This window comes from Danio rerio, chromosome 5, assembly GCF_049306965.1.
Source record: "Danio rerio strain Tuebingen ecotype United States chromosome 5, GRCz12tu, whole genome shotgun sequence".
NCBI lineage: Eukaryota > Metazoa > Chordata > Actinopteri > Cypriniformes > Danionidae > Danio > Danio rerio.
In genome coordinates this window covers 24,265,001-24,277,090 of record NC_133180.1, presented here as the reverse complement: position 1 = coordinate 24,277,090, position 12,090 = coordinate 24,265,001, and the positions used below count along the sequence as shown (strand labels likewise).

General features: G+C 36.0%; 1 protein-coding gene across 2 annotated transcripts; it reads left to right on the top strand.

Moving 5' to 3' along the window:
* Positions 1 to 648: 648 nt before the first annotated feature.
* On the top strand, positions 649 to 11,821 carry fam76b (family with sequence similarity 76 member B). 2 transcript variants are annotated; one of them, XM_009301288.4, is made up of 10 exons: positions 649 to 1,084; positions 1,427 to 1,491; positions 4,582 to 4,636; positions 4,711 to 4,866; positions 6,489 to 6,670; positions 6,804 to 6,854; positions 6,944 to 7,006; positions 7,105 to 7,237; positions 7,724 to 7,825; positions 11,021 to 11,821. In XM_009301288.4, exons 1-10 carry the CDS (start codon positions 998 to 1,000, stop codon positions 11,108 to 11,110), a joined length of 984 nt encoding a protein of 327 aa, XP_009299563.1. In that variant the 5' UTR covers positions 649 to 997; the 3' UTR covers positions 11,111 to 11,821.
* Positions 11,822 to 12,090: the final 269 nt, after the last annotated feature.

Below are 12,090 nucleotides of genomic sequence, written 5' to 3'. Positions count from 1 at the left end.
CTGATTTGATGAATTATCATTTTTTTAAAAACAGTTCGCTTTATGAAGTTATATTTTACCATCCAAAAATATACAATAAAAAACTTCATTTTCATTTTCGCTCATCGTGAACGTTTAGTTGCTTAAAAGTGATATATGCTTATTTTTGAGTAAGGAAAATGTGTGCGCGCAATGATTCCTATATTTTTCTGTTGTTTGTCATCTACTCTGTGGCTTTCGTCATCTCTGAAATAAATATTCTTCAGTGAATTAATTTTTTATGTTAAATATCACCTTTGTAATTTAAATAAAAACCACAAATAACAAAAATGTTTTTAATACATTCAACTCGCTTCTATCTAAACTTCGACCGACCTACAGTTTTTCTTTACAGCGCTTTTTTTTAGGGTTTATCTTTTTCCATGGAGAGAAATTTCTGATTTCCTGTCTGAGCCATAATGGAGCCTCTTACAGTCGGACTCTACAGTTTCAACTCGAAATTATAAGAAAGGGTGAGCTCCTTACATCACTTAATGCGTCACGAAAAAGCCGTACGTAGTTTTAAAAAGGGAAGGACGAACTCTTTGATTGGTCTTGATATTTCAAAACCTTTCTTCCCGCCCACCGGCGCTGGCTCCTGATAGGTAGTTACGTCTTTCCTTTGTAGTCACAGGTCGCATCCGGTTCGTGCGTCGACTGAGATACAAAAAGGAGAAAGCAAAAAATCTCATCAGGAGCCGAAATACCGAGATATGAAGTCAGGGTTTTAGTTATTCTTTTTACGTATAACCATATATGTAGTATTAGTCATGTGTTGTAGTCTCTAATGTTTTTATAACAGTATCGGTAGAGCAGTTTTAGATGGTTGGACTCGTTCTAGTTATCGGGATTAAGTGCAGTTTTAATTGGGATTGAATCAGCTCAGGTCTATATTCGTCGCATGTGTTAAAGGTCGTCCGCGCATTGAGTGTCGTTATATTTTAGCAGTAGTCGTGTTTGTGTGTTTGCGGGGTTGGCGATGGCCACATCGGCCCTGTACGCCTGCACCAAGTGTAACCAGCGGTTCCCGTTCGAGGAGCTGTCGCAGGGCCAGCAGCTTTGCAAGGTGAGCGGAGAGCGCGCACATGCACACACATACTGTTGTTTACATCAGCTTAAACAGTCTCTACTGGAAGACAGTGTCCTGTTTCAGCTCAGCGAGTTATCTAAGCGTTCACGGTGAACGGCAGAAGCATTTAGAGCTTAAGTTAAACACCACTGCTGTCATAAAGCCACCGAGATACACTCCACTAGTCATACGTGTAACATGATTTCTGGACTAAGTTAAGCTGCACTGCTTTGTATACACATTTTAAAACAGGACACAGGTCTGAATGCTTATCTTGAGACATCTTAAAGCACATTTTAAGTTTATAGCATATCTTTACTTGATTTATTTCCCCCTCAGGAATGTCGGATTGCGCATCCCATAGTAAAATGTACCTACTGCAGGTCAGAGTTTCAGCAGGAAAGGTAAGAAACATAAACAAATGAATAAATAATTTTTCCTTGTACGTTAACCGAAGTGACTGGTAAACGCCCCAATCAATGTACACGCTGCAAAGATCTTCATTCAGACCTACACAGTCTGAAACACCTTAGAAAAGTATTTGAAGAATTTAAAGTACCTTAGTATAGGTGCAGTGATTAGAGTTTCTCACGGGTCAACTTGGATTTGAAAACCCAAGCTCTTACCTGAGACCCTAGCAGGTTCGGGTCTCGAGTGATTTAAAATAAACATTTCATCCTATTACTTGAGTGTCTCTTTGCAATAAATATCCACCTTGTTGGCAGAGAATGCATTGCGCTTTGAGTGAGGAGTTCATTTACGAAATTCAGCATCTACTTGAGCTTTGGTCTTTAAAGGATTCTGAGAAATGCATGTAGAGTTGAAAAATACAATTGAAATTATACACAGAAGTTCAACATATTCATCTGGAAATCCACTCACTCAAAAAAGTTACTGTTGCTGCTTGTTCATACTACTGATTTAATTGATTTAACTCATTTTAAGTTTTTTGGGGACAACTTAATTGTTTCATTTTCAATCCACCTAAAGTTGTTATAACGATTTTGTTTACTTAATCGATTTGTGTTGGGACAACATGAAGGACCCAGCATTTTTCAGTGTTCTTCACTGCAGTTTGTATTCATGTAGGAAATGTCTTTACTGCGTTTGCAATCTCTTCATTGAAGATGAGCTAAACAGCACTGAAGACATTAGAAAACGTTAGAAAATCTATCATTGAAGATATTGCTTATTTTTTGTTAAACTATAACATTTATTTGTTTAATATTATTGTCAAAATTTAAAACATAGAGATAACTTGTATCCATCAGGCTGTCAGTATTATAAAGTAATACAAAAATCAAATAATCAAAAAATGGACATGTGGGCAAATTAATCAACAGCACTTTCCTTGACTGATATCGGTATTGCAGACATTGAGCATACATCAATGACATTGACAAAATCTGGTCTGTCACTGGTTGAGTTTTTCTTTTAAAAATATAGTATATCATTTAGGGTTCAGGTAAGAAGTGATTTGGGTTGGGGTTGAATTTTAGGAGCTGAGAAGACCTCTAATACATCCATGCACTAGCCACATGTCTAAGAGCAGTATTTAGATTGTTTATTTGAGCTGTTTACTTTTTTAATGCATAGCTAAAATGAAGGTTGATGATTCTGGCCTAATGGTTAGGGAGTTGGACTTTTAATCCAAAGATCTCAGGTTTGAGTCTCAACACTGGCAGGAATTGTTGGTGTTTTAGCGCATAGACCTAATACACTTTATTGAACAACTAGACATCACCTATATACTATATAACTGCAGGCATGCTGTTTATATACAATAACTTTTAAAATCTATTAGATACTATTTAAAGTTATTAGTAACTAATAAAGTTGTGATAACTAATAACCTTAACTTTTCCAAGTTTGATTGTAGTGCAATAATGTGCACCTTTTGTAAGGTTACTTTGAAACAATAATTATTGTGAAAAGTGCCCTACAAATAAACTTCAATTGAATTGAGTGTTGGGAGTGAATAGCCAACGCTCACCATCCTCAAAAGGCTGACTTGATTAAATTGAGCTAGACACCGAACCACCAACTGCTCCCTGGCAGCCCACGGGTCCAAGTGTATGCTGACCACTGTGAGTTGCTTTGGATAAAAGCGTGTGCTAAATGCTTAATGTAAGTTTAATAAACGATCTAATGTCACAATTTTAATAATAAATTGTTTTATACAGTAGGCATAAATGTCACCCGACTAACAAATGCTGTTTTTGATTAGAATTGCACGTCAGATTCTTTTACAGAGCACTTCATGTTTACACTTTGACATCTGATCTTGATGAATTGAAAATTTGTTGTTAACTCTTAGAAAACAAATGCGCTTCAAAACAAGCTCAGTATCATTTAGAAATGGGCCAGTATAAGTTGCTGATTGTATAATAACCTTGGATAAAATACCCAGGATTTACAGTATCACAGGGTTGTGATTAATGCTCTAAAATACCTTCTTTTTAAATGTCTGGGTAAGACAAAACAAAAGTTATTTTAAGAAGCATTAATAATATTTTGGAACATTAAACATGTCAGGTTAAATAAAGCATTTACTTCTGCTCTTCATTATTTTCAAAAACACGGGTTTCTTTACAACAGATAAAAAACATAATAAAAATTACATATATCTTAGGAACGGTATAACAGAACATTTTAGTGGTATTAAAACCTTGACTTTTCAAAACCGCGGTAAAACTTGAAACCGATTATCGTCCCATGCCTAGTATCATTACATTATTAACCTCAGTATTATCGGTGAGCATTTGTGTATTATAAATTGTAATGAATAAATTGTATTGTAAATAAACCTCTAACGTATTAAATTGAAAATATTTTAGTTTAGAAAAAGACATTTTTACTTGCAAAAAGAAAACATCAAGCTCACACTTTCCATTTCTGTATTGCCTTAGAGTAGAATAGGACTGAAGAGTGGAGAGTTTGTAAAGTAGAAAAAGTTAACCACTGAGTAGGAGCTGTCATTTACATAGATATTTATAAAAAAAAAGTAAAGCATGTAATCTTTAATACTTCACTATGGTGATGAATACAAATGCACATTATCTAATAATAATGTCATTATTACACTAATTGTCTATTAGCTATGAGCAGACATTGTCAATCAGTGCATTGAAGGAAACTACACATGCTTGTCAAACAAAGTTGCTTGTCATATCTTCTAATCAAGCATCCATGCATTTGAAAAAAATTGCAAATTAACAACAACAAAAGTCCAAATTGGCATGTTATAAGCAGACTTTGCAATTGTGATTCACATTAAAAAAAAAAAAGAAAAGAGTTGGAGGTGTCTTAAAGTCACACCTGCATATTCGCCCCTGATAAAAAGTAATTCATAAGTTTTTTTTTTTTGTTTGTTTAAAGTTTGAGAGTTTTATATTCTAATCAAAGTTTATTATGTCTGATTTAATTTTAAATTGTTGCTAATTTATTCTTTGTAATGTTGCCTGCACTAATGCAAAATCTTTCCTTTCGTTCAGCAAAACCAACACTATCTGTAAGAAATGCGCACAGAATGTCAAACAGTTTGGAACAGTAAGTTGACATCATGTTTAAAAAATTGTAAACCCCACAGATCTGTGTGCTAACATCGTCTTCTCTTTTACCAGCCGAAGCCATGTCAGTACTGTAACATCATTGCTGCGTTCATTGGGACCAAATGTCAGCGCTGCACCAACTCTGAGAAGAAGTACGGCCCTCCACAAACCTGCGAGCAGTGCAAGCAGCAGTGTGCCTTCGACAGGAAGGACGAGGGAAGGAGAAAGGTGACCAATCACGCATGCACATTCTTATTCAGTCGTATCACTCCTCCACACTCTCTGGCTGTGTTCTCTCACTCTGTATGTGTGTGATGTGATTCACCACTCTCTGACAGATTGAAGAGTCACTGTCTCCAGATTTCAGCACAACTGAAAGCAGGAGTTTATTAGAGCTGTCATTAAATACTAGACAAATGCTGTTGTTTATGCACAAAAACAGATGAATCATTAAAGCCCACTGCTCCCACCAATGTTAACAGCTTTTTCAGCCATTATTGCTTCCTTCGTGATACGGAAACATTTGGTGTTATGTCTTTTAAGGATTTTTGTCTTTCTTTTTTGAAGGTTGACCTGTTTGAAAATATTATTTTTACAAATCTATTTGATGTAGCTGGTGGTGGTGGTACAGAAATTCACTTCACCTTGAAAATATTCCAACCATGTTATCATTATTCTGCCCATTAACCTTGAATTGAAACCTACAACTGCATTTAGACTAACTTTATAACTTATCACTATTTTGTTTTTGCCATTTTAAAATCTTTGAAATGTTCTCAACATTTTATTTTTTTTCATTTAGAGGTGAATTAAGTGTGAGCAATACAGAATCGTTCTCACATTTCCAGGTTTCTCAGTAGCAGAAGTCCTCATAGTTGGGTAAACTTATAGCACAATAATTGGGACAAGAAGTGATATATATATATATATATATATATATATATATATATATATATATATATATATATATATATATATATATATATATATATATATATACACACACATTTTTTTATTATTATTTATTTATTTTTATTTTTTTACATTTTTTGCTCAAATAATAAAAGAAAAACTCAATGATAGTGTTATTAAGACTTTGAGTAGAAGGAAAAGAACTGTGCGCAACTTATAATGCAACATCAAATTTACTCTCCTGTCCATAGATGCTCCAATAGAAACGCCTCCCACACGTGGTCATTTGTTTTGCGTACTTTGATGCAAAGATTACATAATACATATGTAAATACACAAATATACAGGCTTTTTTTTTTTTTTTTCTCCAAGGATTTAAGATTATGGTGACCATCTTGTGGAAAAGGTCCATTCTGATTCTGGTAATCACAATCCAATTTGATCTGGCAGGAATATGATGCGATGCGTTTTAAGTTGGCCCTTCTTTATTCCAAGTGAACCGAATTCGGCAGTGTACACATGTGCCTGACGGCTGTTTCTAGCTCATGCCTGCGCAGTCCCATATCATCAAACTAATTTGAGAACTTTTGAGAACTGATTCAGAATCCTTTGAGAGAGAATCACGAACCATCAATTTTTTTTCTCCCACCCCTAGTGGAACAGCAGTATACTGTTTTTCTGACCGAATAACCTATATTTGTGTGACTATTTCCCTTAATCATCTCATCCACAGCCATTTGTTCAGTTTATATTCAAATTTTGACTGTTCATTCAGCGTAGTGATATGTAACTGCACTCAAGACCAGTGTTGTGCTTTCCCCTCAATATTGTTCCTCGGATAATCAGAAGTGCGCCTTCAACAGCCCCCGTAGAATTTAAAGAACATGAAAATAATTTTACACACTCTAGCTATAGATGTCTGTTTTCTCGTCCTGCAGGTGGATGGGAAACTCTTGTGTTGGCTATGCACGTTGTCGTATCGTCGCGTTCTCCAAAAAACGAAAGAGCAACGGAAAGGCCTCGGCTCTTCCCACTCCAACTCTTCTTCCCTCAGCGAGAAGGAGCATCAGAGACACCATCACCATCATCAGCACCACAGACACGGAAGTTCACACCACAAGTGAGTACAGATAATAAAATACCACAGAACATAAGTTAATGACATTTTAAATGCATGGTCTCTTACACAATTACTCACTTTTTTGTTGGAAATCTTAATAAAAATGTTGCTATTCTGTATGTGTGTTTTACAGAATAAGTGGAAACTTAAGTCCAGAGCAGGATCAGGGATTGTGGAAACAGAGGTGGAATTCATATCTTTTACTTTTTTTACTTTGTTCTGTGTTTGTGTGTTTTGTGGATCAATTGACTGTAATTGGGTTCTCTTATATAGCATTCAAAAGGAAACGCCAAAGAAAAAACCCAAACTAGAAACAAAGCCATCCAATGGAGACAGGTAATTACTGTTCATTGTATTTGTCAGTCTCTCAGGGAGCATCTGTTGACACATTACTTTTAATATTAAAGCCATTTCTCTTTCTTTCCCTCCAGTAGTTCAATCACTCAATCGATGGATTCTGGAGGCACGGATAACTTCATCTTGATTAGCCAGCTGAAAGAGGAAGTGATGTCACTGAAGCGCATGCTCCAGCAGAGAGACCAGACCATCCTTGAGAAAGACAGGAAGGTAATTTGTGATGTCATCTCCTGACACTGCAAGCTAGTCCAGGATGACTCACTTTCTCCGAAATAGTACACAGAAATGGATGGGTTTAGAAACGTGAATTTGCACATTGTTAGAATTATTTCTTTAAGCTTTTCCTGCTGTTTGTGATCTGCTGCCCACTTCACAGTCCATTTGCTGCCTGAGAAGATAATCACACTTGAGCCGTTACTAGAAGTCCATAATTGTTGTTGTAGTGATTGTTGTGACTTTCTTTGAAGGAGCTTGCTGCATTAAAGCTTAAAGTAATTTAACACATTGAAGATTCTTCAGAGGCTTTAGTTTGTAGGGACTTGAGTTGCTTTGAAATGTTCTATGAGGGTATGTTTGGTAATAAGGGGTGTTGACATAAATGATATCAGCACCACACTAAAGCAGCAGATAAATAAATGACTTCTGTCCTTAAGTAGTTTTGCAGAGAACATTTCATAATTGTGTTTACGGTTTCAGCTGACGGAGCTGAAGGCAGACTTTCAGTATCAGGAGTCAAACATGCGGGTGAAGATGAACAACATGGAGAAAGCGCACAAAGAGGCCATGGAGCAGCAACAGGTCACTTTACACTATAATCTATCCAACACATGCTTGCTTTTAGGTTTTTAGGTTTTAGATGCTTGCTATTGTCTTCCATACCTGATGCTTGGTATTTTTTTTAGTTCTACCTCAAGTGAGGTACCAAGCGAGCTGTGCCATTACCAAAACGTGACGTACAGTAGTCAACATTCAAAGTAAATCAAAAATGTTTTTTTAGAATTGTCCTAGGACAAGAATGCGTGTTGTTCAATAGTTTTAGGACAACTTTGAGGAAAAGGGATGATCCACTTCAAATGCTGACTACTGTATTCACACTGTTAACAAATCCCCTAGTTTTTAGCGATCGCTGAATCCAACGCTACAACGACACAAAAGTTGCAAGTGTTTTGCGATCCTGCTAAATTTTTAATTTAAATAATCACAAAAAATGTAAATTCTCATAAAACATGCAATTCCAAACCATATATAATCAAATTAGATTTATTTCAGTTTGCAATTATTTGTTTTACATACGCACGTTTTGCCTATGCAGCGCACATGATTTATTTTAATGTCTTGTGAAAAATGAGAAAAAACGTCTTTCATTTAGTTTTCACTTTCATTTTTCAGAATCATTACATGAAAGTGGGTAAATTGTTTTGCAGCCTGTGCAGTAGGCAGATGCGGATGAATAGTGAGTCGTTTATATGTGTAGTCAATTTAAGGATGCAATTAGACATCCTGTGGTGCAAATCGAGTGAGTAATACAGCGTTTTATGTTTGATGCGCTTCAGACTGCAAAAGAAAGTGTGAGCAAACATCTAACAAAGAACAATGGAACAGACAGAATAGCAAGCAGCTTAAAATGTTGGATGTTGGTTCAAGGATGACTGCTGCTGGACATGACTGAATTAAAGGACATTATTTGTGCTTTACCTGTATGACTAAGAGGCTATTATGTGCCAAATCAATAAATAATTTCGCTTAACTCTTGCCCTGCCTCTGACGAGAGAAAACGCTTCTTGACATGTTTTACGACAATCCGTGTTTTAGGTGTATTACAGTAAGGGAAGTCCTTACGCGTGTACTGTGTGAGGTACATTATGTCAAATGCTCCAGGGAATGAAATCTGAGAAAGAGAAAGTAAAATCGTACCCTATTAGATCTTGTGTTGACAAAAGACCAAAATAAAGAAGCTTTATTTTTATGATGTATGTCAGATTGCATGCCTAACATAGTAGGCTACCTAAAACGGTAAATAAGAAATCGCATGCACATCTTACCTTTTTATTATATATATATATATATATATATATATATATATATATATATATATATATATATATATATATATATATATATATATATATATATACATACACACACACATTTTTTAAATCGCAAAATTGACCGCAAATTTTTGGGAATTACCACCACAATATTAATAATTTTTTGCAGAAAATCGCGAAAAACCTAGGGGTTCTGTGTTAATCACCAATTGGTCGGAGTGAATTGTCACTACCAAAGTCTATTGGATTTGTGACGCGAGGCATCAAACCCTCTATATTGAAATGGTCTGCAGCAGCAGACGCTGCTTAAGAACAGCAATTACAACTATAGCCATATTAAGTGGTACTAAACTGCAATGGAAATGCATAGTGAGCCGAGCAAAACTGAAGCGTTGAGACCATAGACTGTAAAATATATGGACGTAGTATCCGTGACGTCACCCATAGGTTTCTGAACACTGCAAAACAAGCTACAAGTAGGCCTGGCCAACCGTCGCCATTTTATTCGCGCGTCATCATACCCACGGTGGGATACCACACAAAGGAGGCGGGGAGTGAGTGGAGCTAGACACCTGCTGGCATTTTGCTTGGACCTGGCTTAGACAGTCATTACTTCGGGAGAACGCTTAACACTTTATTACCTGCAACTCGTTTGTGTTCTGATCACATGTGCTTGGTTGTATACAATATCAATGAAGTGTTTAGACTTCTAAAAACACTGTTGTTACACATTGAGCCACTAAGCATTGTTCTTATGACGTTTTTCTACGGGAGGAAAGAGCGAATTACTTCCAAACACTTTAAATTTAGTCTGTGTTAGTAAATGCAAGGCTATTGAGGAAATCCAGGCATAAAAACTGTATGACAACGCTTCAGATGACTCTTCTATAGCCTACAGCTAATCAATCTTTCAGATTCTGGAGTGCTTTACAGCTCTAAAGAACATTATAAATTATAAATAGTCTTAAATGAAACAAAAACATTTGTAGAGATGGTTTATAAGTGTATAACTTTACTCACATGGGCAATGGAGGCCACGTGAATGGTTTGTGAGCACAATTAAGTGCACACAGCATCCGATGTCATCTGATAATTGTAAGAAATAAGGCTAAAAGGCGTCTGACTGTGTAAAGCCACATAAAACAACACAAAAATATGACGAATATACCAAGTTCAGTGGCTAATCTGCCGAAGTCAGCTGTGGTGAAGTGACCAGCGAGACCTAGCTGTCACTCAAGTGGCCACGTCCTTAATTATGCAAACTTAATATAACCTAATATAAAGGAAACAAATGATTTATAAAAAAATTACACAGTTGTCATGAAGGGTAATATTAGCTATATGAACCAAAATCGTTCTTTGTAGCAGGCTGTAAACACCTTTTTTCTGCTGTAAAGTTGACCATTCTAAAAGTGGGCTCAATTAAAATTTGCTTCATATGGAGCCAGGACTAGCTGAATTTCGATGAATTGCAGTTTCAGCTACTTCTGTATTGGCTTCCCGAGGGAGAGCGGGAGGTTGCCTCTTGGTTGAGACATGATGAACCATACAACCATACTGTGCAGTCATAAAAATAGCTAAAATACACCAATACAACTCTTAAAAAGAATCAATTATCAATGTATAGGTCAATTTATTTGTAATTAGCAAGGCACTGATCTTGATTTTAATTGGAATATCTGCAGAGTTTTTAAAATGATAGACATCTACTCCACTGTAAACACAATCTGCCAAAAGAGACTGCATATATTTGCTTTAGCAAGTACTGCTTAAATATAGATTAATGACTCTGTTTTTCTGGCCAGTCAATTGGTGCCTCTATAATTTTCACCAATTGGATGCATCATGCTGAACCAAAGTACACATTTGCATTTAAAATTGAGCCTATGCATTTCCTCGGTGGTGTATATATTATTCACTAACTGTGTGTTTGTTCGTTTCTCAGGCAAAGAACCGAGAACTGTTGAAACAGGTTGCTGCTCTCTCAAAAGGCAAGAAGTTTGACCGCAGCGGCAGCTCTCTGCTGTTACCATAGCAATGACCTCACGCCATAGCAATGGCCCCTTACCCTAATGTGTCATTACTGTGAGGAAGCTTCACCCTCCCTCGCTCACACATAATCTGTGTGTTGTGTTTTATTATTCCGATGATGTCACATATGCAAATCTCTCAAGTTATTATTGTTTTTTTTTTCCTTTGGCTGTTTTAGTAACCTTTCATATTTACAGAACAGACATGACTGTATAGAGCCATTTCAGGAGCCCTGGCTGATTCCAGCCTCAGATCTCATATGCAAAATGTTTTAGAGTTTCTGAAAACTGACAAAAAGAAGCAGAGGTGCTGTCAACAAATGTATGGAAATATTATGAATTGAACGTGTTGGATATGCTGAACAGTTTTATATATGCTCAGTTCATCTCTCTTTCTATGTCTTAACTCTATTTCTCTCTCTCTCTTTCTCTCAATCTGAATCATGGAAAGACTGTATTACTGCATGTCTTACTGCCTGGTCAACCATGTGGTTTTGTATATTAACTGATTGCTCTGTTTTGTTTGGCTTTGTATTAGTGATATTTCAGAGATGAATTCTGCAGGCCTGTATGAGACACTGCTGTTTTAGTGAGTGAGGCTCTTTTATGTCCCCCATGCATTCTCATCTTTTTACTGTCGGACACTTTTGTACTTTTTTTTTCTTCTGCAACACAGACGTTTCAGGAATATTAAAGCTTGTAAAAACCTTTAAAAACTATCTTCGTTATGGATGCTTTCAGAAGGTGCATTGCTCTTATCATTTTGTATTTTTCTAACTTCATTATGAATTATTTATAATTATGAATTATTATATTTATTGTTATTATAAAGTATGTAATGTAAGTAACTCATAAAAGTACTCATTTTTAATTCATGTATTCTGACTTGGAATACTTTCAGGTTAGATTTTATCTTACTTGTTTATAGCATACACTGTAAAAATGCAGGGATACACACCATTCATGTTGTCCATACCTAAATTGA

What these genes read in the sequence shown, in the direction of transcription:
- fam76b (XM_009301288.4), top strand. Translation starts at nt 998, where the DNA reads ATGGCCACATCGGCCCTGTACGCCTGCACCAAGTGTAACCAGCGGTTC. An exon ending in AGGACGAGGGAAGGAGAAAG is followed by an intron (nt 4,867 to 6,488) that starts GTGACCAATCAC and finishes CTCGTCCTGCAG; the next exon opens with GTGGATGGGAAACTCTTGTG. An exon ending in AAGCCATCCAATGGAGACAG is followed by an intron (nt 7,007 to 7,104) that starts GTAATTACTGTT and finishes TCCCTCCAGTAG; the next exon opens with TTCAATCACTCAATCGATGG.